Source organism: Nilaparvata lugens, chromosome 10, assembly GCF_014356525.2.
Source record: "Nilaparvata lugens isolate BPH chromosome 10, ASM1435652v1, whole genome shotgun sequence".
Lineage (NCBI taxonomy): Eukaryota > Metazoa > Arthropoda > Insecta > Hemiptera > Delphacidae > Nilaparvata > Nilaparvata lugens.
Window position 1 is genome coordinate 5691749 of NC_052513.1, and position 23635 is coordinate 5715383.

The 23635-nt window shown below is 34.5% G+C and overlaps 3 protein-coding genes and 1 long non-coding RNA gene across 8 annotated transcripts in view; 2 read left to right on the forward strand and 2 right to left on the reverse strand.

Annotated features, from left to right (window-relative positions):
- LOC111064380 overlaps window positions 1-1763 on the forward strand; it is a 26371-nt gene extending 24608 nt beyond the window's left edge. For 3 of the 5 annotated variants that reach the window (XM_039436159.1, XM_039436158.1, XM_039436157.1), the window contains exons 5-7: window positions 567-668; window positions 938-1093; window positions 1565-1763. In XM_039436159.1, coding sequence (XP_039292093.1) covers window positions 567-668; window positions 938-1093; window positions 1565-1624 — 318 coding nt within the window. In that variant the 3' untranslated portion in view covers window positions 1625-1763. The remainder of the gene's footprint in view (window positions 1-566; window positions 669-937; window positions 1094-1564) is intronic. The other 2 variants (XM_039436160.1, XM_039436161.1) reach the window with 1 other exon arrangement.
- LOC120353238 overlaps window positions 1-22769 on the reverse strand; it is a 25790-nt gene extending 3021 nt beyond the window's left edge. The window contains exons 1-2 of the long non-coding RNA XR_005572243.1: window positions 22472-22769; window positions 19156-19252 (exon numbers count right to left, since the gene is read on the reverse strand). This is a non-coding gene — a long non-coding RNA (uncharacterized LOC120353238). The remainder of the gene's footprint in view (window positions 1-19155; window positions 19253-22471) is intronic.
- LOC111058466 (gastrula zinc finger protein XlCGF57.1-like) overlaps window positions 1-23635 on the reverse strand; it is a 110565-nt gene that overhangs the window by 66999 nt on the left and 19931 nt on the right. The window lies entirely within an intron of this gene.
- Window positions 3307-23635, forward strand: part of LOC111064365 (SEC14-like protein 2) — a 49176-nt gene continuing 28847 nt past the window's right edge. The window contains exon 1 of the mRNA XM_022352082.2: window positions 3307-4018. Coding sequence (XP_022207774.1) covers window positions 3959-4018 — 60 coding nt within the window. The 5' untranslated portion in view covers window positions 3307-3958. The remainder of the gene's footprint in view (window positions 4019-23635) is intronic.

Sequence of the window (23635 nt, forward strand, 5' to 3'; positions counted from 1 at the left end):
ACAACAGGTCGAAACGATCGTCACTACAAAAGTAAGTGCATTTCACTCCAAAAGTGTTTTTAAAATTCAAGTTTAATTTTATTTATGAGTAAAATGTGCTCACCAATCAGTTATATCAATATTTGGACTGATTCATTGGAACTTCTTATATTCTTCCATATAAAAGACACTACTTATAAATAAAAATATAAATCTCAGTACCCTTATTTTAAATTATTTTGTCACATCATGTTTCGGACATTAATGCCATTTTCAAGTCTTGATTGATTTCCGAAACATGTAGCCTAGTGACAAAATAATTTAAAAGGCTACTGAGATATTCTTATTTATATTAGAAGTAGCCCTAAAGAAAAAAGACAATAAAACGACACTACTTATATATTAAGGAATTACTATTGCGGGTAAATTCTGGTTGGATGGAATTTGGAAAGAGGATGCCATTGGAAGATCTGTGGTTATGGAAGAGATCACTGCATCAAAAGCAATTCTGAACCCAGTGGTAGGTACTTATCTACTATGGAGTACTAGTGTTCAAATTTCTTAAATCTTAATTAATTTTTTTACAGGCAGAAGACTTGAGTACATCATTAAACTATGCAGTGGCATCATTCCTGGTCAACTTACTAGGATTATTCCGTTTTCACACTGGAAATAAAATTGTTAATCAGGTAAAATTACACCCGATCAAATATCTTTGGATGTTTTTATAGTCAAGGGATATCTCTTATTCAAGCAATTTATTTTCTTGAAGATAGTAATCCACTACGGTATTCAAATTTGGTTTCACAATGTAAAAATCACAGACGAATAATGTTGTTTTCACTGGATGTATCTTTATATTTCCTCTATGCATATTTTCTTAAACTTTTCTTCATAGTAGAATATAAAGGTAGGAACGTTGAGAATTGTTATCCAGCTGAATGATTTTATTTTTCAGAATGATATTTTTCGTCAAGCTATTGCAAATCTACCGTGGACTGACAAAGACCAATGGTTTAAGAAGACGGTGGCTATTATGATGGAACGAGCTAACATTAACACTGAAATAAAACCCTACAATATTTTTGTTCTGAACCACAAGACATACAAGAATGTGAGTGGGTCTCTCATACAAACAACTGTCAATATCTTTATCAAGAAAATAAGAGAAAAAATCCAATATACAGAGGAAATAAAACAAAGGACATTTCAAAAAATGAGGCTACAGTAGGCTTGGTATTTAATTATTAGTTAAACAGTAGGATTCTGATAGATAAATCTAAAGAATTTGGAATGTATTATGTTTTCATTTTAAGACGAATTTTTTGTAACCCAGTAGAGAACCAAATAAGAGTTTTCCTAGTAGAACCAGTTTTTTGAAAACCCAAGTATTTCAAATGTACATTTAAATTAGGTAGAAGGTTTAATTTGGATAACTTCCCCCACTAATAAGCAGTAAGCCTACTTTATATTATTTCAATATTCTACCAGTGTGGGTTACTGTTATTAGAGATAAAATTATTAAACTTTCATGCAAATTCATACTACAGTTCATGCTAATAACAAATAACTATTTTTCTTTCAGCTTATGAAGTCAATATTCACGTACGGAAATTTTCTCTATACCACATCAAATCCGAAATAGGCAATAGTTTGGAAAATAAATGAACACTATTTCAAAGGAAACAACAACGAGTTTTATAATTATGATTAATTTGATAATTTCCAAATTCTTGCTACACAAAAATCAAAACTATAATAAAATATGAGAAAATCTTCTAAAATGATGAGCATTATTAAAGCACTCTCATACCCATCATGAACCTATGCTATTCGAACAAATCGGAGATGTCAAGTGAAACTACTTAAATGAATAATTTTCCGAGATTTAACTGTGTTAATTTATGACTGAATGCATTGTAAGTATGAGAGCTATTCGTAATTCTTGTTTATTATTCATTCTCTATTGAGATTTCATTGGATTTTTTTATCAAAATTTGATGAACCATGACAGGTGAAACTCGATTCTCAAGACTAATATAGGCCTAATCAAAATATCTCCAATTTCAAATTTAAGAACTTCTATCAACGTAATTGGAAAGCCTTCATCTAATCAACAATGAAGATTTTCATATATTGCATGCCATTTCGCTTTTATATATATTGCATACTATATTTTTTAAATTATATTTCAATGAATATACATTTCGCAATGCATGATAGTATCAGGATTAACTTCAAAGAGTACCTACCGGACTTCCTTGCAAATGAAAATATAAATGCTTTGTTAAGTAGTTACGAATGAATGAGAAGTTATTGATTTTTTGGTAATGTAACTTACCATACCCATACAGTTTTTCTAAAAATGAATAAAACATGAATCCTCAATTTCACACACAAAATCATCAATTAAACATACTGAAATTAATTGATAATGTTTTTTTGGTAATAATTATTCTGGAGAAGCTAATAAGACTTCTGAAACTAGTGTGAACTATGACTAACTATAGAGTATCAGAGAATCAAGAGTTATCAGTATTAAGAATCTTTTATACCTCCAATTCAGCAGCAATAAGTCACCTAATCAGTGTGAAATAAATCATCGCATTCCTATTGTGTGCAACAGTGAGATTCACTCTAAACTGTCAGCTTTTCTCATTAACAGCTTAAATGGTTCCCGTTCAAACAATGCTGACAGATTTACATTGAGTGTTACTTTTGCATTGGAAACGCGACAATAGATTTTCATGAAATTTTACAGGTATGTTCCTTTTTGAATTGAGCGTTGAAGTATGTATACGGTTTTTTAGAATTTTGCATTTTAAGAATAATATAAAAGGAAAAGGAGCCTCCTTCATACGCCAATATGAAATTAGACCGTAGAAATCAGAATATGGAATTATTCATCATAAATCGGTTGTCGAGAGGATTATTAATTGCATGCAATGACGCATACAATAATTGCTAAATCAAACATAGTATTCTCCTTCGACCATGTACTTCCTATACATGGTCGAAGTTATTTTCTCCCGACCTTTCTCTGCTTTCAACTTGGTCCGCTTTTGATAATAGTAGTTGTTCACAACAGATGATTAGCATCGTTGATACACCAACCCGCAAACAGCCATTAATAGTCGTTTCCACACTGATATCTCGCTGACACGACAGGACAGGACAGAATTTACTCTGATGGACAGTATTAGAGAAGGCTGTGGTTTATAACAGCGCGAGGTCTACTATTCAAAGAACTAATAGTCTAAACTATTCCCATTCAAGCACTGCTCACAGTGTCACTCAAACATTGGAGAGTGCAGGCCTATCAATGCACTGCCAATAGAGACCTAGAGAAATCAGAGAGTGACGTCAGTGGAGGAGCTTCGCGGATTTGTTGTGGTACCTGGTGGGATGGAGGTGCGGTATACTTCTCAATCGGACAGGACAGTCAACTAGAAGCCAGTAGCCAATGCCAGTTAGTAGTGAGCCGGCTCTCCTTCCTAGCACAGTGCTTCCTTATCAGCAGAGTTCACTTATCTCTCCAGCAACGCTGGTTGCTGCAGGACTGACCGTATCGCTTGCTATCAATCTTATACAACAATTCGCTTCAAAACATTAACCTCTCAAAAATCAGTTTCTCAAAATCTATCACACAGTTTTCACATACGGTACATAATTTTTGTGTTTTATTTTATTGAATACGATCGACTCAACTATCAATTTCTCAAAATCTGTCACCCAGCTTCACATACATAATTTCTGTGCTTTGTTTACTAAATAAAATAGTCATCCTATATTTTCACTTTGTAAGGGAGAATAGTCGCATTTTGTAGCTACTAAACTTTTCGTTAGTAATTTGCAAGCAATCGGTGTTTGAAAGTTTGGAGTCCAGTTCGTATTTAATCGTTTATCTTGGTGTTTCGTTTATCGGCTGAATTTTGTTGTTTACATCCCCCAAAGAACGTTCTCGAAAGCTGGATACATCATGGCACCGAAGCAGAGAATAGCTGATCTTAATGACCATGAAGTATTTTCGCTGATGAAAGTAAGTAGAGTTTTTTTTTAGTATTTTGGAAATATTTTTCGCTTTCATATATTTCGAAATGTATTAGGTCGATTTGAGTAGATCAAAATTGTTTAGTATTTGAAGAAATGTTCGCTTTAATATATTTCGAAAAGTTTCAAGTCGATTTTAGTTATTGATTTTTAAGAAGTAAGTTATTGATTATTGAAGGATCAATAATTGTTGACATTAGCACTATATGGTAGGGAATCTTACTTCGAACTACAGTGATAACTCTTCTAGTGCTAGAGATCGGTAAAATCGAGTGATTCTTGAATCAATCCCACTTTATCAATAAATGAATTTATTAGTGTAAGAGGATTTGAAGGTTTTCTATAAAAAAAGTAAATTCGTATGGCTTTTGTTGGTGGGGAGTCCCTTGCGGGAGGGTCCCACCGCCTGAATTTATAATTTAAGCCGCCAATGGGCCTTACGACTGTCATACTTCAGCCGGGACCGACAGCTTAACGTGCCCATCCGATAACACGGATATATACGGATAACACGGTTTTCTATAGACAGCATTGTTTAGAAATACATTAGGTCAAAACATGAATATACAACGCTTTCTCAAAAGGATCTTTATGGTCAAGGTGAATATGATTCCTGATGCTTAGAAACCGTAACTCATGTTCATCAGTTTCAGTTTATTCATGATGTATACCGTAATGCAAACAATATAATACCGGTAATTGTAATCTATTTGCAACTAGTGGGCCCCTCAGTGCTGGAAGACGTGCTCGAAATGCCGATGATATCCTGTCATCTGATCTATTAGAAAAATTGTAATGAGCTGGAGATCTGAGCATGAAATTCTCCAATGTCTTCATCTCAATGACCTCAAGTTCTATCTATATTTTTAATTTGAATTTATTTGATCTATTTATTATGTTGTATTTATTACATTTTGATCTAAAAGGTACTCCACAGTCCCCACCAACAAAATGCCATTTACTTTTCACTGATTCACAGTATATCCATCAATCTATTTAATGAAATTTGTGATATTCATTTCCATCAAAAAATACAGTTGAGAGTAATAATAATTAAGTACCGTAAATACCATTAGGCCCTAATCTAGAAAAACGAAATTTCTTGCCATGTTCAGTACTTAAGAAATTCTGGCAGTGGAAAAGTAGTGAAAATCATACTTTAAAATAGCACACTTATGATATTTGCATGACTTTGAGGTAATGGAAGCAATAGGCCTAACACCATCTGAATAGCGAATTCTATTCACAGTACATAAATAAAATTGATCTTTACATATATTATAAGTTCTGCATAAGTAGTTAGCATTCTGGTGACGAAAAACTTCTGAGAGGAAATTAATGTATCATGAACAATTCTGAAAAAGACACGTTCATACGAAATTTCATTCAATGGATTGGCTCTTTGAGTATCGGAAAAATTGTTTATTTCTGTTGAACAATACGGTAACAAACAATAACAAAAATTGGTCATTTTCCTGAGTTATATTTATTGCTACGGTATGCTGCAAACTTCTAATTATAATGCATGAGCAACTCATAATCAACAGCAGAATTCGTTATATACCCATTAGCACGAATTTTCTGAACCAATTCCTTTACAAAAAACATTAAAATAATATTTGAACTGCTCAAAGTCAGCTTATTTATTGCTCAAAAAAGCTGAAGGTGATCAATTCGGTACCTAAATGTTTTATGGCTTTTTTATTGTCAAATCGATTTGTTTGACCACACGAATGGGTGGTCAATTTTCAATTGTTTTCAGAGTATACTTTAATCTCTCAATACTGTGAGTTACTATCAATAACTTTGAAGCTGGTTTTACTGATCGATTCATCAACATCATCTCATTATACAGTATTAAAACACCCGGCTGGGACATCAGTGAGACATCAAACTACAATTCTCATTGATCAATAACTCAATGCATTCTTGAGTAGAATTTGGTGCTCCTGAGACACCAGGAATGGTAGCAGGGTTGGAGACACGAGTGAGACACCAGCCACCAGTCGAATACACAAACATGGTGACCCTAGTGTGTAATGAACGCAATAAGAACTAATATGCCTCCTCGCGACTCGCTTGGGTTTTCTTTTGTAACCCACAGGTCAACCAGCCTGGTTCCTGCGGGCTAAACTCCTCTTAGAATTTAATTGTTAAATGATCGGCTTATTAAAAATAATTCAATCTGTAATCGCATCTTACTTGATAAATACATGAAAACTTAGACAATAGATATTCCACCACTTTGTGATGAAAAACTTTACATTTTGTGTTTATCTGTTTATTGCATCTCAAAAACAATAGGATGTGAAACATTCTCGATTATCGTATTCATTTTATTTGAATTATATCTTGAGAAATGATGAAGAGTTTTGGAGAAAAACAATGCTTGTGTTCCAAGTCAAAATCGTTTTCTTATGATTTTAATTTCGGTGGATAATTGGATACCGGATGCCTTTTGACAAGTTACAATTGAATCATCTGAATAGCTTATAATAAAAAATTACTGATACGCATGTAATGTCCATATTGAGACTTTTTACGAGTTGAGAATATATAAACCAATTATTCAAATTTGGGAAGGAATATTTGCATAATCTCGTGATTAGAGTTGCAATAGTTTAAAGGTTGTCAATCACAGGATTTCTTCAAGCTGTCTTCTGTCTTGTTGTTTTAATATCATAATCTTGAACAATAGCATCTACTGGTATCAGTATAAAAGGAAATTCAATTTTTTAGACAGATAGGATGTGGCTATACTTTTGTTCTTTGATCAAAAAAGAAAAAACTTATTTGAGACACAGTATCTATATGTTTGAAGCAAACAGGTTCGAGCATAAAATATGGCCTACTCTTCAATGTATACTATCATCACACAAAGCGAGAAGAAAAAATCCGTGGCTCATGAATACTGATTCAGTATAAAGAGTATAGTCTCTCTATAAGTACACCTGTTCATAAGCAGAAAGAAAATACGAAATGAGAAGATTGAAATTATATAACAGCCAAACAGACCGAGTAGAATTTCTACTCGTCTCAATATTCAAGATAAGGTTGGTGCGTGTGCGTTTATGAGTCTAAAATTTAGAAGTCGAGATAGAAAGATCTTGTGAGTAAATAAGTGTGTCTATCAGAGAGAGAGAGAGAATAAATTGAGAGAGACAGTCTAACAGAAGAACGAAGAAGAAGGAGAATGATGTTCGGAAAGATTGGGGCTATCAATACTAATTAAGTATTTGAAAGGCGTGAACATTTAGGTGCGTGGATCCTGGTACTCTCCACTCCTAATGATTCATAGGAATATTACAGTCTTTCACAACTTTATGTTTGCTTCTCCATTTGAAGCAATAACTTGAGAGATTCCTGTGATTTTTGTACTTCTGATTACAAACTTGAGGTACAAAAAACAGTTCTATATCCAAACTTCATAAAATACGCATTCTATTAAAAACGTTATTACTCTACGGATAAACTGGAAATGTTTATTTATATTTCATCACTGAAGATTAGAATATATTCATCTATAAATGGTAACAGGATATTCAAGCTTCTTTAATTTGGTTTCTATATTTTAATATGTACATCACATGAAACCGCAAATAGTGGACAGGGTTTCAAGGACATGAGTGACACTCAATGACGAGTTGAAAATGAACAAGAATTCGTCAATACTCCTGGAAATAAAAAAATGGTTGAACTTTATCGAAATTATATGGATCAACTGAGTAACTAGTCAATGTATGATAGTATGATTAACTGACTGACTTTCATTTTTAGTTGCATTCTCATTGACTCCTGCATTGTCTCTAAAAACGCTCAGCCCTATACAGGGTTGTGGTTTTTGCAAAAAAACTTGGTAGATATTTACTTCAAATTTGAGATTACAGTACGGCTACTACAGAAACAGTTCAGTCACTGACAAAGCATATTAGTAGTATCGAGTAGTATTCAATTTGAATTGGAAAGTAGCCTACAATACTGGAAGAGTCACTAATGAAGCACAATTACTGTAGCCTATACAGTAATAATTATTTCAAATATCCAATTAAAGCTATATTTAAATTTGAAAATGGCCAAAGTAGGCCGAAACTAGTTGTTTGAAATGTTTTAAAGTTAGTTTATTTTTTTTAATAAAAGAGTACTTCATGTTTTTATATTGTTTTTAAAACTTTATAAAGCTGTAATTGGATATTATTTAAAATTATTCAGTAATAATATTCCAGCAATTGATGAAACTGCAATTTCTAATAAAATCTTCTATCAATGAATCATAATATTGGTAGTATCACAGATGCAAGCCTTGTCTGTGGTAGTATCAATTCAATTTGATTTGGAGAGTACAATACTGACAGAGTCAGTGACAGAGCCTATTAGTAGGACACTCAAGTGGAACAAAGCAGCCGATAATGTCGTGTGCGTTGCTTGCTATAGTTTCTAGTAGCCCAGACACTATTATCTAATAGGTACCAAGGTACCTGTAACAGGTGGAAGAAGTTCTAACCGGCTCCAACTTTGAGGTAAACTGTATGAATCGGGCCAGCCTGTGGAACAGGTTCTCCTCAGATCCAGTGGAGGTGGTCTTTGGCCGCTCTACTCAATGGTCGGACAAACGTCGTCGTCCTATGGTCATTAGGTCAATGCCAATACTATCTGATTCACAGCCACCACCTTGGGCTGTTTTCGAGCGCCTTCTTTTTCCGTCTGCTGTCTCGTTCTACGCAGAAACAACGCGGATGGTTCACAAGAGTGTCGAAAAGGAAGGGAATCCAGTATTAATAATTCCGCATCAAAGTTGGAATGCGGGGATCATCTGAAATGAATTCGGTCATATTTTCGTGTAATGTCGAGGTGATGTCAATACTGTTGATGAAACTTGGGAGAAGAGCAGTTTTTTGCTGAGCCTGTTGACCTCTCTCAGTCATTACTACATGATTTGTAATTGAATCAATGAATAAATGTCTAGAAGCTGACGCTGAGAGGTTTAGATTGAAGTGAGCTGGTCATCTTGAGTCAATGTCGCTGTTGATGCATGATTCAAATTTTCTTATATCCAATATGTTGTGGGTCTCTTGTCTCTTCATATCCATGTTGAATAAGTGATTTTTTGGGATCATCTACAGTAATATAAACCCAATATCGCTGTTAGAGCATTGGAGTTTTGAGATGATAATAATAATAATGTCGAGTGACCTGGCTCAGGTCTAATGTCAGAGTTTTCAGTTATTTCTGGAGTTTTGAGATTGTCCTGTAGAAAAGGATGATTGTAAAAAGTTGAGTCTAATACAGATGGAGTGAACGGTATTTATCTGTAGGAAGAAATGAGTTGAGCTTATATTCGAGTTCAATTTTAGTTTAGCGTGATTTGTTTAGACTTTGTAATGCTCCTTGCTACCATATTTTATACCAATTATGATGTTTGAGAATTCGGATTTTAATTCATTGAGTGGATTTGAAATTAACGATATTTGCGACTAACTCTGAAGGCGATTCGGAAATTGAGGGCGCTGATTAGTGATAATCCTACTGAATAAAATATCATAGATGATAATGTGAATAATTTTATATGATTGGATCCATGTTTCAATGTGGCTAAATTTCTCATCAATAGAATAATCTATCAATTCAATCCAATCAACCTGCTATCAGCGGCATAGAGAAGGGGGGGGTTTCCAGTTTCCAGGTTACAATCCCCCCATGAACCCTAAAGAGTCTCAAAAATTCAAGATAAGGCCTAACACGATTCCCCCCGCTCATTAAATTCGTCAATGATATTAATATACGATATTGAGATTCTTCAAATCTGTTACAATCACAGTTGGAACATTCCGATATCGGATTCAGAGTGGGTTTAGTCGTAAATTTATGCAACATTTTCAAGGTGACTGGAGATTTTTCAAGGGTGATTAGTGAAATTCCACTTTGTCGGAAAATAAATATTTGACGAGATATCTGAGCACGACCATTCACTCATTGATAATTATGAATTTATTAATACCTGTGTCTAAATTACAAGGTGAAGCCTTTAAAGAGAGGTTTGAGGTGTCCCACGACTGAAAAAAAGAGAAACGACCGTGTATCGATTCACTGTTAACCAAGTCAGTTTTGCGGTCAGTTTCAATAATTTCTTCAAGGTTTTCTAGCATTGAAATTATTGTTCTCGAATTGATTTGTTTTCATTTGTCCCGCAATATGTTTCCTTCAGTTGGCCAATCATACGAAAATGAAACTTGGCAAAAAGGATCATACCGGAGAAGGTCTACATTCTCTCGTCTTCCACCTATCTTCAAGCATTGAACCACAAAAAGATAATGTTATGTTTATTCCTTCTGATAATAAATTTGAACTTTGTAGAGAGAGAGAAATTAATTTTGAATTTCAATTGATTTCCAATTAAATAGATTTGCTGAGATTCAAAAAATCTATCCGCGACTCACTGGTTGGGAACCGCTGATCTTCAACTATAATATTATCTGTATGTAGCCTATATCAGAGATTTCTCAATATTTGAAGTCAAATCTAAAAACAATCTTGCGTTAAATCTATTGAAGACTCAATTAGTGAATTCCATATATCTCATAACCCGATAAAAATGGCTTCTGAAAACCTATTTAAGCTGTTTTTTTTATTTTGAGCTGGAATTTTTTCCAGTACAGATTTTCTGAGATAATTTTGCCATTATATTTTTTTTTTTCATTTAAACTCTATTTTGATCTATTGGATCGTCAACCTAGTGCATTAGCTTTTCTCGACACGATTTCATTTCAAGTGAGAAGCTTGATGAACATTCGCTTACCGTACTGATTAAATGTACGGCTAATGAACGTCATACTCCAATTAGCTGGAATAATCTTGCAAGTGCCTCATGTTATCTCCATATCTCTACACCTGTACGTGAAATCCTTTAATGTTATTCTGCTCTTATCTTGATGGAAATTTTCGTCATAGTGTGATGAGTGAGTGCAATATTACTTTTCATTAAATTATTAATTGCGACTGGCTAAATGCATTTCTAATTTATTCTAATTTGGAGGAGGGAAATGAGCCATGAGAGATAGAGATAGATCTGTAGGAGGTGGATGATGATGATGATGATGAGTAGAAGAAAAGTTGGTTGTCATTTAAAGGAAACGTAGAAAGAGAAAAAGGAGGAGGAGAGGAGGAGGAGGAGAAGGAGAAGATATAAGACAAAGGAAAAGAGGAGAAGGAGGAGGAGGAGGAGAAGGAGAAGATATAAGACAAAGGAAAAGAGGAGAAGGAGGAGAAGGAGAAGATATAAGACAAAGGAAAAGAGGAGAAGGAGGAGGAGGAGGAGAAGGAGAAGATATAAGACAAAGGAAAAGAGGAGAAGGAGGAGGAGGAGGAGAAGGAGGAGGAGTAGGAGGAGGAGGAGGAGAAGGAGAAGATATAAGACAAAGGAAAAGAGGAGAAGGAGGAGGAGGAGGAGAAGGAGGAGGAGGAGGAGAAGGAGGACGAAGAGGAGGAGGAGGAGAAGGAGAAGATATAAGACAAAGGAAAAGAGGAGAAGGAGGAGAAGGAGGAGGAGTAGGAGGAGGAGGAGGAGAAGGAGAAGATATAAGACAAAGGAAAAGAGGAGAAGGAGGAGGAGGAGGAGGAGGAGAAGGAGAAGGAGAAAAAACTGGTGGGAGATGGAGGAGATAGAGAAGGAAAAAATGAAAACCACGAAGGAAGAGGTAGTCTATAAAAAAGGAATGGGTGAAGGAAAATAGATTAAAGTTCAATTTAATAGAGTAGTATAAGAGAAAAGAAAAAGAAGAAGCTGATGAAGGAAGGGAAGGTAGAGAAATAAAAGAAAAAGAAGGAGGAGAAGGAGAAGATATAAGACAAAGGAAAAGAGGAGAAGGAGGAGGAGTAGGAGGAGGAGGAGGAGGAGGAGGAGGAGAAGGAGGAGAAGGAGGACGAAGAGGAGGAGGAGGAGGAGGAGGAGGGGGAGGAGGAGGAGAAAAAGAATCAAGTTGTACAATGAAGGAAGAGATGGTATACAAAAAGGAACAGAAGGAAAATTTGTGAATACAGAAAGTTTAGTTCGATAGAAATAGATTCTCATCAAGAGCCAAGCCACACGAAGCGTTTTTTCAGGCGTTTTCAGACGAGTTAGCAGGGCAGGAAGCTCTCTGATTGGCTGATGGGTTGACGTTCGGGAATCAGTTGATAATCAGCAACCTGCATCCTGCCCTGGCGACACGTCTGAAAAAGCCTTAAAAACGCTTCGTGTGGCTTGGCCCTAAAGGTCTATAATTTCAGAGATTGATTTTATAGTGTGTGCTAACAGTATTGAAGTTGAGAGTTTGATTTAGAATGCCTCGTTATTCTGTAAAAGAAACGCGGCCCATAAAGCACTCTAATGAATTATCAAAAAACATTCATAGGAGCATTAATTTCGATTCATTACTTTGAGCCATGGTGGAATAGTAGGTTGAAATATATATGCAGTATAAAATGGAGTAGAAGGTGAAACTATTATTAGAGATGACATGGAGAAGGAAAGGTATAATACAGAATAATCAAACTTTATGTTTTGTACACCAATGAACAACCTAAAAAACATGTAACTACCGTGAGTATCACCATCAACGAATGAACAAATAGCTGATTCAATTTATTGTTTATGCATGGTATTACAGAAGATAATAATTTCATAGATCATAGTAAATTGTAAGGATTCCCTCTTTCAACAATGGAATCATACATCCAGATTTATTAGAGAATAGATATGGGGTTTCCATTCCATATGATCAAGTGAAAGGCCTCACGGCAATGTACTCTGAATGAGTGAAACTCGCTCTATCCTTCAACTTTAATAACTGACTGCACTTGAACGATTAGGCTCTCATACTCGATGCAAGAGCATCGTCCTTCGTCCTTGGACTCCTTTTTACAACTTGATTGACGCTTGATATTGAGTCATCTTTGGGGCTTGATCCTTAGATTCTTATTGAAGTCATCTATCAATTATTCATTTAGTCATATACAACTATTACACTCTTATCATGGGCATTGAATTCACGGTATTGAATTGGGAAATATATTGTCTCAGGTGTGCAGAAACTCCAATCTCCACTCCTACACAGTTATGAGAAATGCATCTACAAAAGCATAAGTGAAATCATTTCCAATGTACGCTTCGGAAACGGTACACTGTTCAATGCACAATTATTGCATATAGCTCACCTTTCATTTGCAGTTCACAGGAAATTGGTTAACATTATCTCCTCTTTGTTCGAAGGCTCTTTAGGCTCATTTTCAATCACTGAAGAATGCTAACAATATTTTTATTATAAATTGTGTGTTTGAGTGGAAGTTTTCAGTGAGCTTATACTGATATTAGTTTGTGAGGATAATCTAGGATTTAACTTTAGTTGAAACTAGCTAACCCATGCTCCACAAGGGTCCAATTAAAAACTTGAGAAACTGAAAACTTGACCTACTGAAATCTTGAAGAATTTAAAATACGCCTATAACCATCCTCGGTGAATTGATAATCTATATGCAGAATTTCAAGTTAATCAGTCCAGTAGTTCAGACGCGATGATACGTCATTCGTGAATTTTCCATCCTGTACGTGTATAAGCCAATTCTTTCCTTTAATATATTATAGATGAGAGATAAATTTGAAGCAATGATGCTATGATCTATCAGATACCATTGTTCAATGTTAGGTTATTTTTGAAGTAACTAATTAAATATTGTGGCCCATAGCTCTATAAAAATACCAACGTTTCCTCAAGTATTTTGATAGGACTACTTGGAAAATTTATAACAAAGAATTACACCGTGGTATCATTTTTAAATAATTTCATGCACGACTAGATTAAATGTAAAATCAACATTTTTCAGCAGTTGATCACTTTATCGAACATTTGGATATCCTAGTAGTTTATACCAGAAAAGTAGAGAGTCATACTTCATCTTATTTCATTTTATTATTAATGATTGCTAGTGAATGTTGCAAGACGCTCAGGTGAAATTCGATACACCAGCAATTGCAAGCAAGATATGCAATCAATTCAATAGAGAGTATCATGAATACGTTCGTCCTTATATTACCTCATTTATAACAAACATCAAACATGTAATTTAATGGATTTGAAAGATCAAGCGTAGCATATAAATTTGGCAAAAGACGTAGCATGTAATCTGAGAAAGTATCTCGGTTCATATTTAGAGTTGTCAGGTTGATCTTACAAAGATTAGAAAGTTATTAATGTATGTTGGTCTTGAAAATGGTGTTGTGAGTATTGTCTCAGTGATGTTGTTAGCTGTATTGCATAACTCTCAGGCTGCTTCGAATCAGATTGTTTGCATATGTTAATATGTCAAGACATGCAGTGCATTCTTATTAACGACTTCGAAAATAAAATGCGTGCGCACTTGTATTGGCTGTCTGAACAAAAAGAAGCAAGGAAATTTATATCCTTTTAAGTCTATCCACTGAAGAGCTTTTAAAAATCATCGGAACTTTTTTTTGAAAAGGATGAATTTATGGAGATATTTGGAGCTATTTACTCAAGGTTATGTGAAGATTACGCCTAAATCCACTTACTAGCCAAGGATCTATTCAAATAGATTGAATAGATTACAGCATTCTTCTAGCTTTCTCTCGACTGAAGAAGAAAATACTAGCTCTATGGTGAATTATAGATATTCGAATTCTATTGTAGTGGAATGAACTGAATATATTCTTCAGATTCAATTACATATTGACACAAGCTGCATTTTTATAAGATTCAGTACTTAATTTATGAGAGCTAGTAGCTCGTATTTGAGAATTTGACAGAGGATTCAATCTCCTGTTCTTATATAAATAATTACAGTATAGAAATTTTCGCCTTAAGTATTGATAAATAGTCAATATTCGATAAAATAGATGATTTCTCACTGCAATTTCAATCTCCATTTGGACTATCAAGAAGTTCAAATCTCTTTTTAGATTATCAGCTTATGCTTATCGCAAGCTCAATACTTCACCTCTAAAACAATACTGTATTGATAATTCAATTGAAAATATTGACTGTACATTTCAACAATTTTCAACAATCACAATAGCCAATTAATTAAAGTATTGAATTGAAGGTGACTACAATATCTTCGATTATTGATCATTTCCTGAATCATGTCTCAGTTCTTTGATAGCAATTCAATTGAACGTCTGCCAAATTTATTATGACAGAATTGTTATATTTTTCACATATCAGAAGAATGTTACAGCTCTCATATCAATAAAACCAATGTGAAAGAATAGAATTCTCATCATTATTTATCACAATGCCAATGAACAGCTATTTTTTTTAACGAAGGACTGATGTACTACACACTTTCAGAATCTCCAATCAGCTCTATCCACTCTGTTACATATGCAGGGTGCAGTAGTTATATATAAAAAGCTATGTGATTCGTGCTAATTTAATGTAAAAAGCTAATTTTAATCGTGATTAATTCTACGAGAACCAATCAGAGAAGCCGCTTTTCAAAAACGCCTTCTCTGATTGGTTCTCGTGAAATTAATCACGGTTAAAATTTAACCGGCTTTTGTGCAGCCGGGCCTATGTATTATTTATGCTCTGCAAGAGGTCCACAAGAGGAGGCACTCCTGCATATTATAATACCTAATAAGTGTGCAGACGGCGCCATTGAAATTTTTGGAGGGGGATCCGAAGCAGGTCAGATATGTGTAAACATGCCGACTGACGAGTTTTTGCGAGGGTCCTTAATTTATGGGGGAGTTCTGAAGCTGAAGTTTGCTGAAATTAGGGGGCGTCACTGGGGGGTCACCCCTGTATCCCTGTTATATAGTGTAGTCAAATGCTTAATTGCGAGGAACAGCAATTCAGGAAACATATAGCTCTTCCAATCAATATACACAATACAAATTCTCCCATTTCTACTTATTTCGCGTACTTTCTCAGTTTTACTATATGTAATATCATAGAGAAAAGATGACATAAGAAGATATCCCGTGGTTGGATCGCTTATGTTTCAAATTTCGAGTCGATATTTTGTTAACTCTTATCACTGTTTTGTTGAAGTGAGTATTTCCGTAACTCAAGCCGACTAATGTCCTATTTTCACTGTTTTGTTGGGTTGAGAGTGTAAGAACGACACAGTATGAGAGACTTCAAGCCTCACATAGCTCCACGAAAAAGAACTACTACCGTAAGACTATCGGCTTGAGTTAATAGTGAAATTTGGAACATAAACGCCCTATACTATGGTATACCTTCTTTTCTCTATGGTAATATTGAGCCCACCAAAAGTGTATTATTTGTATGTTAAACTGTATACATATGTTTACATATGACAATATACATACGACGAATGAGTGAGTTCACTGCATAGGTGTTTGAATGTAATGTATATATAGTTATAGAGTTGAGTTGGAGAATTGCTCAAGCTTCCATCAGTGGTTTATCGATTGAGTTGACATGCTTCTTTGCGGATCGATTATATAACTCAAAACTCTACACTTTCTTCGCCTTCCTTGGAAAAGAACAATCACTTAAAATTGACAATAATTCCTTAACCACTGATTGTACTCCTTAACCGCCACTCTATTGTATACAAACTGTATAAAAAGCCCTAATCACAAAATACGCTTCGAAAAGTGAAACTCATCTCGGCACGCTGTCAATCTAAATAGCAAATTATTACCCAACATCATAACTGCAGGCTATCAAACTTTTTATGGTTCGAAACTTAATTTGTAGAGTATCGGTTCTTTACTATCGGCTGTGATCCTCCTCAGTTACATAATTAGGCAACTTTCTGTCAGTGCTAACTTCAAGGAGTTAGGCTATTGATTGATTAGGTAGGCTACTGCTTCAATCTCTATAGGCTATTGTCTTCTATATGGTTGAGCTACTAAGCATTACAAATACTCTTATACTCAAAAACTCTTCTTTTGGCTTCTGGATGAGACAATTGAAACTTTCATTCAGCTCATCAACTTACATAAACTTTCAGTTCATAATGATTCCTTTTGTTTTGTTTTTGAGGATCGACTATCAGATGCGTAGCTCAGCTTATCAGAATGTAGGTTCACGACCTCGGAATTTGCGAATTACATATTTAATACTAGCAGGTAACCCGTGCTCCGAAAGGGTCTAATTGAAAACTTAAACTGAAAACTTGACCTACTGAAATCTCAAGGAATCCGAAATAGACCTATAACCATCCTCGGTAAATTGAGATTCTATATGCAAAAGTTGAGTAGTTCAGACGTAATAATGTTTCATTCGTAAATTTCCTCTCCCGTACATGTATGAGCCAATTCTTTCCTTTATTAAATCATAGACTATAGTACTATGAACCTATATCTCTTACAGGCTGTGTTTCAGTTCCTAAATGTAATACTTTAAGATTGGTCAGAGCGTGATAAGAAGTGGAACAAATCTTATAAAAAGTTCTCATCAGAACGCTTTCGCTAACAATCCTTCAATACTCCCACTTGTTGAATGCTTCAACAAATATTTCATAATGCACTGAAGATGCCTTTTTGAATTTCTCAAATTAGGGCTTCGATAGGCCTACATCTCAATCTCACCAGCCTCTTCACATAATCCCTAAATCGCGGTGCAAAACAATATCAAGATGAAGGCGCTCTTTATTTATATAAGTAGTGTTCCTTGTTGGTTGTCTATAGAAAAGTCTCCTTTAATTCATCTATTTCACAATCATGAATTTCTCATAAATGTCCCTTACTGAGTTGTCTGAAGAGTTATTGAACAGCTATGACCAATCACAGGCGAGTAATCCTGCTCAGTACGAGAGGAGCCGCTGGTTCGGATATTTGGTTCACGCGGTGCGAAGCTACCATCCGTGGGATTATGCCTGAACGCCTCTAAGGATTGATATTTGATTCTGTATTTCTGTGTTATACAGTTACAGTTATTTCTTCATAATTTGTGTGAAAAATTGAACTTGTTTGTTTGGTTTTAGAAGCTTTCTAGATTGATTTATTCAATTTCCTTTGTCAGGTCTGAAGAGACCTATGGCAAACATCAAGTTACATAAATACATTTCCTTTTTATCATCCACGGTACTTTTCACGAGTTTTCCCATAAATTAAGTGTCCCTTGCTGGTTGCATTGAGAATAGTCTCCTTTATAATCTACGGTACTTTTCACGAATTTTCTCATACTCATCAAACTGTTTCAAATAATTATTATACTTGAATACTTTCATATACTTGAATAATTTCACAATGGGAAGAGTAATGCACATCAGTAATGCTCTAATGTTCGATGCAAGAGTGCAAAATTGCAGTCTCCTTGATAACATTATCCGGCTTAATGATGTGCATCAATAGTAATGCTGATGACTGGTCTTTGACATGATTACCTATTTCCAAGCGTAATGGTCGTCGATGGTAGCATGACATCAACTCAGGGTTTGAGCTGAGAGAACAAGAAAACCGCACTCACCTTGATCGCTAGGCTAAACGAGCATTTAGGCCTATCTATCCTAGCCTATACATTATTGTTATGCGTAATTTTGTGATAACTCGTGGGATTGCGTTCTACATGAAAAAACTGAGTTTTATTGTTGAATGAAAACATTATTGTGATAGTAATAACTCAATAATGATAGGAAAAACTTGAACTATTGTTGAATATAACATTGTAATAGAAATAATATCAATATTATGTTCCAGAAACAACCATCTTATTATCTATTTGTCTCATCTGACATTGAGAAAGACTTGAACTTTGAAGAATTTGAGTTGAACAGGATTCAAGTTATAATATGGTAGGCTTAATTTCGGTTTGTATACTGAAATGCTAATGTTTTTCAACACTTCAAATTTAGTATTGCAATAACGTCTTCACGTTTTCAGTGAATTTATTTACCTATTTGAATTTCTGAATCAATAATTACGAAACTGAAAATTTAACTGCTTGATTAAGGCCTTGAGAATCAAAACTTAGTGGAGCTGCAAAGTTATAGGGTAGCAGAGAAGCTGCGGGTGTTGAATATAATGCATGTCTCCAGATGTTTCCGCTTTACTCTAACTTTCTCGCACCACTAAGTTTTAACCCTAAGTTCAGGTATAGTAGAATTTTTTAGAAATAATCCCTCATGTTGATATATCTCTGTAAAAAGTAGACTTACCTTATTCCACAGGAAATCAAGGGGGCGATTCCCGGTTTAGGCTTGGAATCTCTATTTCCGAATTACTGAATCAAAACAAATTTCAGAGAGGGTTCACCTACAAAAGTAACAAAGAATTAACATTTAGAGAAGTCATGAGTTTATTTCTCTCATCTACGGCATTACTTCACAGATGGATAGCACCCTTCATTCAGCATATTTTTCTTTCATGTTTTTACACAATTCCAAGAATTGAATATGCATTTTATTAAATTCTTTATTCTTTATTGATTCATACAATATAAGTAGAGTACATCAAAATGATAGGGAGAGAAAAAATAAGGTATCCTTGTGCTATTCCTCTCCCAAATTTAGATAAGGTTAGCCTACACATAGTCAGAAATGGGTTAAGTCTTGGAGTTGATCACTTCACAAAATGTTCAGTCCTTAATTATTTTCACAAAGTACATTTTCAAAATTAGATGCTACAAAACCAAACATAGAAGAAATATTTCACATTATTATCACTAATATAGGATTCAAATAACATTCTCATACCATTCAGGCTAGAGCACTAAGATAATACAGTATACAGGAAGTGAAATATGCGAGAATAAGAAAATACTGGTAAAGAATAGGCTACTGTAGGTAGCATACGTTAGTGTGAAGTCATAGAGAAAATATAGCGTATGAGTTGTCACTGGTAGAGTGTAATTGACTTCAAAGTTGAAACATATATGTTGTGAAAGATAAAAATTTATGTTAAAATATTAACTTTGATTTTTTTTTTAATTTTTATATCAATATTCAATATCACTACACAAGAGATTAGACGATAAAGTGAACTTTATTCATCTCAAATTCTTATTAATAACAACGGATATGTACTAGAGATGTTTTGAAAAATGTGGAACGACTAGATTCTTGAATAGAGCATAACTCAATGTTCAACATTACGATTTCGTGAACATGTGAGGTGAGTTTCATATTTCGTCAGTGAGAAATTAGTTTGATCTTCGTAATTATTTACGCCAGGCTATGATGAAGAGTAATTAGCCGCTCGAAGAAGGAAAGGACATACTGCTGATAATTACACGAACCATCTTCAATGGAAAGCAAAGTTAGTTCGCAGGCAACTAACTACTGATGGCTGTTTTGGATGATTATTGGAGGCAACCTAGTTACACTACATTAGAAATAATGAATAATGAATTTTATTTCCACCACAAAAAAACAAATAGTAGTAGCATAGAGAAATAGTAGCGTAAGGTACTTCTTATGCTATTGTTTCTCTATGGTAGTAGCAATCAATGCTACAGATCACTATTCACGGAATTAGCATTATTAGGTACAGAAAAATTCTCCTATATAGGCGGGAGTGTTCAAGCGCAATTTCCCGAAGAAAACTTCATTAATTCAACTGAATGAAGTAATTAGCTTGAACTTTGCGCAAGGCTCTCTCTAGTTCTAGAATATTGAAAAAAGGTTGATATTCTAATTAAAATAAAAGCCTCTCTTTTGGCAAAAGTATCTCTTTTTGACAATATCAATAGATTGAGTAGTAAAATCATATTATGGTGGATAATTTATTCATTAAAAGTTCGGAACAACAATAGCACAAAATTGGAATTCTCAATGAAACCCTAAACTAAATTAATATATTACGTGACAAATCAATTGCTGTAGAATAAACCCAAGGGAAGAAGAGTGATTAGCTGCTTGAAGAAGGAAAGAATATTTACAATATTATAGAAATTTACAGCTTCTGGAGATTTTCATTTTTTCACATTGATGATTCATCCACTACTCTCCTATATGTAGAGAAGGAGATAAAAGTATGCTAGAAGACATACTATTTCAATCTATGCTAGAAATACAGCGAGTCAAAAAGAAAACTAGTGGAAGAAGACCACATTGTATCCAGCACATTTTTTTTTCAAACTAAATACAAATGCCATAAATTATTGTAACCACAACATAAGTTAGACGTCACTGTGTGGGTTATCAATTAAATGCTTGAGAAGGTACCAGTTCCGAAAATAGAGAATAGGAGATTGACCTTCAGGTGAACAACAATAATTCGAAACAAGTTCTGAGAGTGTTCCGAGAAAGGCATTGCATAAGGCGTAATCAAGAGAAGCTCTTCCGATCGACTGAGAAATTGGATTAGTGCAAAAATTTGTCGGACCTGACCTCCAAAAAAATTATCGATTTCTGTTATGGCAGGACTAGCCTACTACTTTTTTAATGGCTTTCAACCGGTTTTCAATGAATGAACTTCAATGCATTCGAAGTAGTCATTCAATACTGGCCATTTTGCAATGAGATTGTGACGTAAATCGGTTTGGGGTTTTCCATTGTTATTGTGAGTTGAAACAATGTTATACAACAAGAATTTATTGATTATTTCTGAACCAGTTTGAAATACCTGAGTTGTCCAATTATTGAATTTATTTAGCTGAGGTGATCAGGTTATTACTATGGCAGAATATGGCTCAAGTTTAATCTGTTCTCCACCTGGGAAATCCAAATAGGTCAATTATGGTTGGTTTGTAAAGAGTAGTTAAAAAAATTCTGTATGGATTGGAAATGGGGAGAGACAAAGAATATATTCTTTTTGAGTCTTGATTGGCATTACTATAATTTTTGGATCAATGGAGCTACGCATTGAATTGAATGAATCAAGTATCTCTCATAATAGCCTGCTAATATTACTGGTCATCATTGATCAATGTTGGAGAAGTCCAAGAAGCTGACCCATGAAGTGCTGCCATCTGTAGCGTTATGAGAGAACTAGTGAACTAAAAATTCATGGACCAATAGGAAGAGTTTTGACGTAGAAGGGGGGCGGTGCCAATGCCAGCCAATTGCAAGGCTTTTGACTACTTGAAGAACCTGACCCATGGAGTGCTGCCATCTGTAGCGATATGAGAGAACTAGTGAATTAAAAATGCACGGACCAATAGGAAGAGTTTTGACGTAGAAAGGGGCGGTGCCAATGCCAGCCAATTGCAAGGATTTTGACTACTGGAAGAACCTGACCCATGAAGTGCTGCCATCTGTAGCGATATGAGGGAGCTACTACTAAAAATATGAGCACCATTAGGAAGCGTTTTGTCACACAAAGTGGAGGTGTCAATTCCAGCCAATCTCCTTTATTCTACTTTCTCTCATACCTTTCTGTCATATTCATCAACTGATTTGTTTTATTAGCTATCTTCTCCCTGTTGCTCTCAAAGTATAAATTTATTGCTCAAATTAATAATCTGTTTCAAATTATAATAAGAACATTTACATGAACTATTATCTAATATCCAGAATTCTTGAAACCACTTACATAAAACTCCAGTGATCAGATAAGAGCTGTTCAACATACTTATGCGAATGAGAACGTTTGCAACAAGAACTGATCAATAGAATAAAATGTTGTCTTCAGTTCCTGTGAGAGAAAGAACGCTCGATAAGAGTTCGAAAATCAAAGGTTTGCACGGATCACAGCTGCCCAAACCCTGAACTGTTCACAGTTGTTTTATAATGAATTCATTTATCATTAAGAAAAGCAGTATCTATGTTTGTTTTAATCTAGATAAATAGCGAATTTGCTTTAAATTCCTTGTAGTTGTGTACTGAATTAAGAGTCGGAAGTTTCCTTCAATAAAAACGTATTTTTTTGTGGGGGCTCACAAAGCTCGGGGGTCGGGGCGTTGCTCCAATAACCCAACACTGTACGGAATAGATTGAAAATCCTCATCTTAAACTGTCTATAAACCCAAAATACATCTGTAGCTTATTTAAAGCGTCCTAACTTGCTGTTTAGAATGAATATTTCTATGGGGAGACCACATCACTAGAAATATTTTAGACACGATATTATAGTACATTTCATTCTCTATCAAATAATTTTTTTCAGCATAAAGTTGCATTAACTTAAGTCTGAACTTTCCTTTTTGAATGAAAATGAATTCTATTTTGTCTCATACTTCGTGTACCGTACCGCAGTATTCAAAAAAGATTTTTTATTTTTGATAAGATGCCACTGTAAATACTATTCCATACAAAAATCGACAACAAATAGAAATATTTATTTAGAAATGGGCACTATTTTTCGTAAAAAATGTTGTATACTTCCTCTAAATAATGTAAAATTATCGATAACCGCAAATACCGAACATTAGTAATAAAATGTTATTCATAATAAACAGGCTTATTCATCATTTTGAATAGTCTTCTGATGGTCTGACTCCAAAATATGTACTTCCAAAAAAATACAAAATATTGATCCAATGAAATAAAATCATAATTTCAAGTTAGTTCAATATAAGAATATTTAACATGAAATGATAACTCGGCAACAGTAAAAACTGAAGTTTTTAGGCTATATTCAAATTAGATAGGCGGTTCAAATTGCACATCAGATACGTAATTTCGTTGATACTGTGATACTTATTGTGACTCCTTAACAATTATTATCCGAACATAATGGCTGGACTGAAACCGTTTC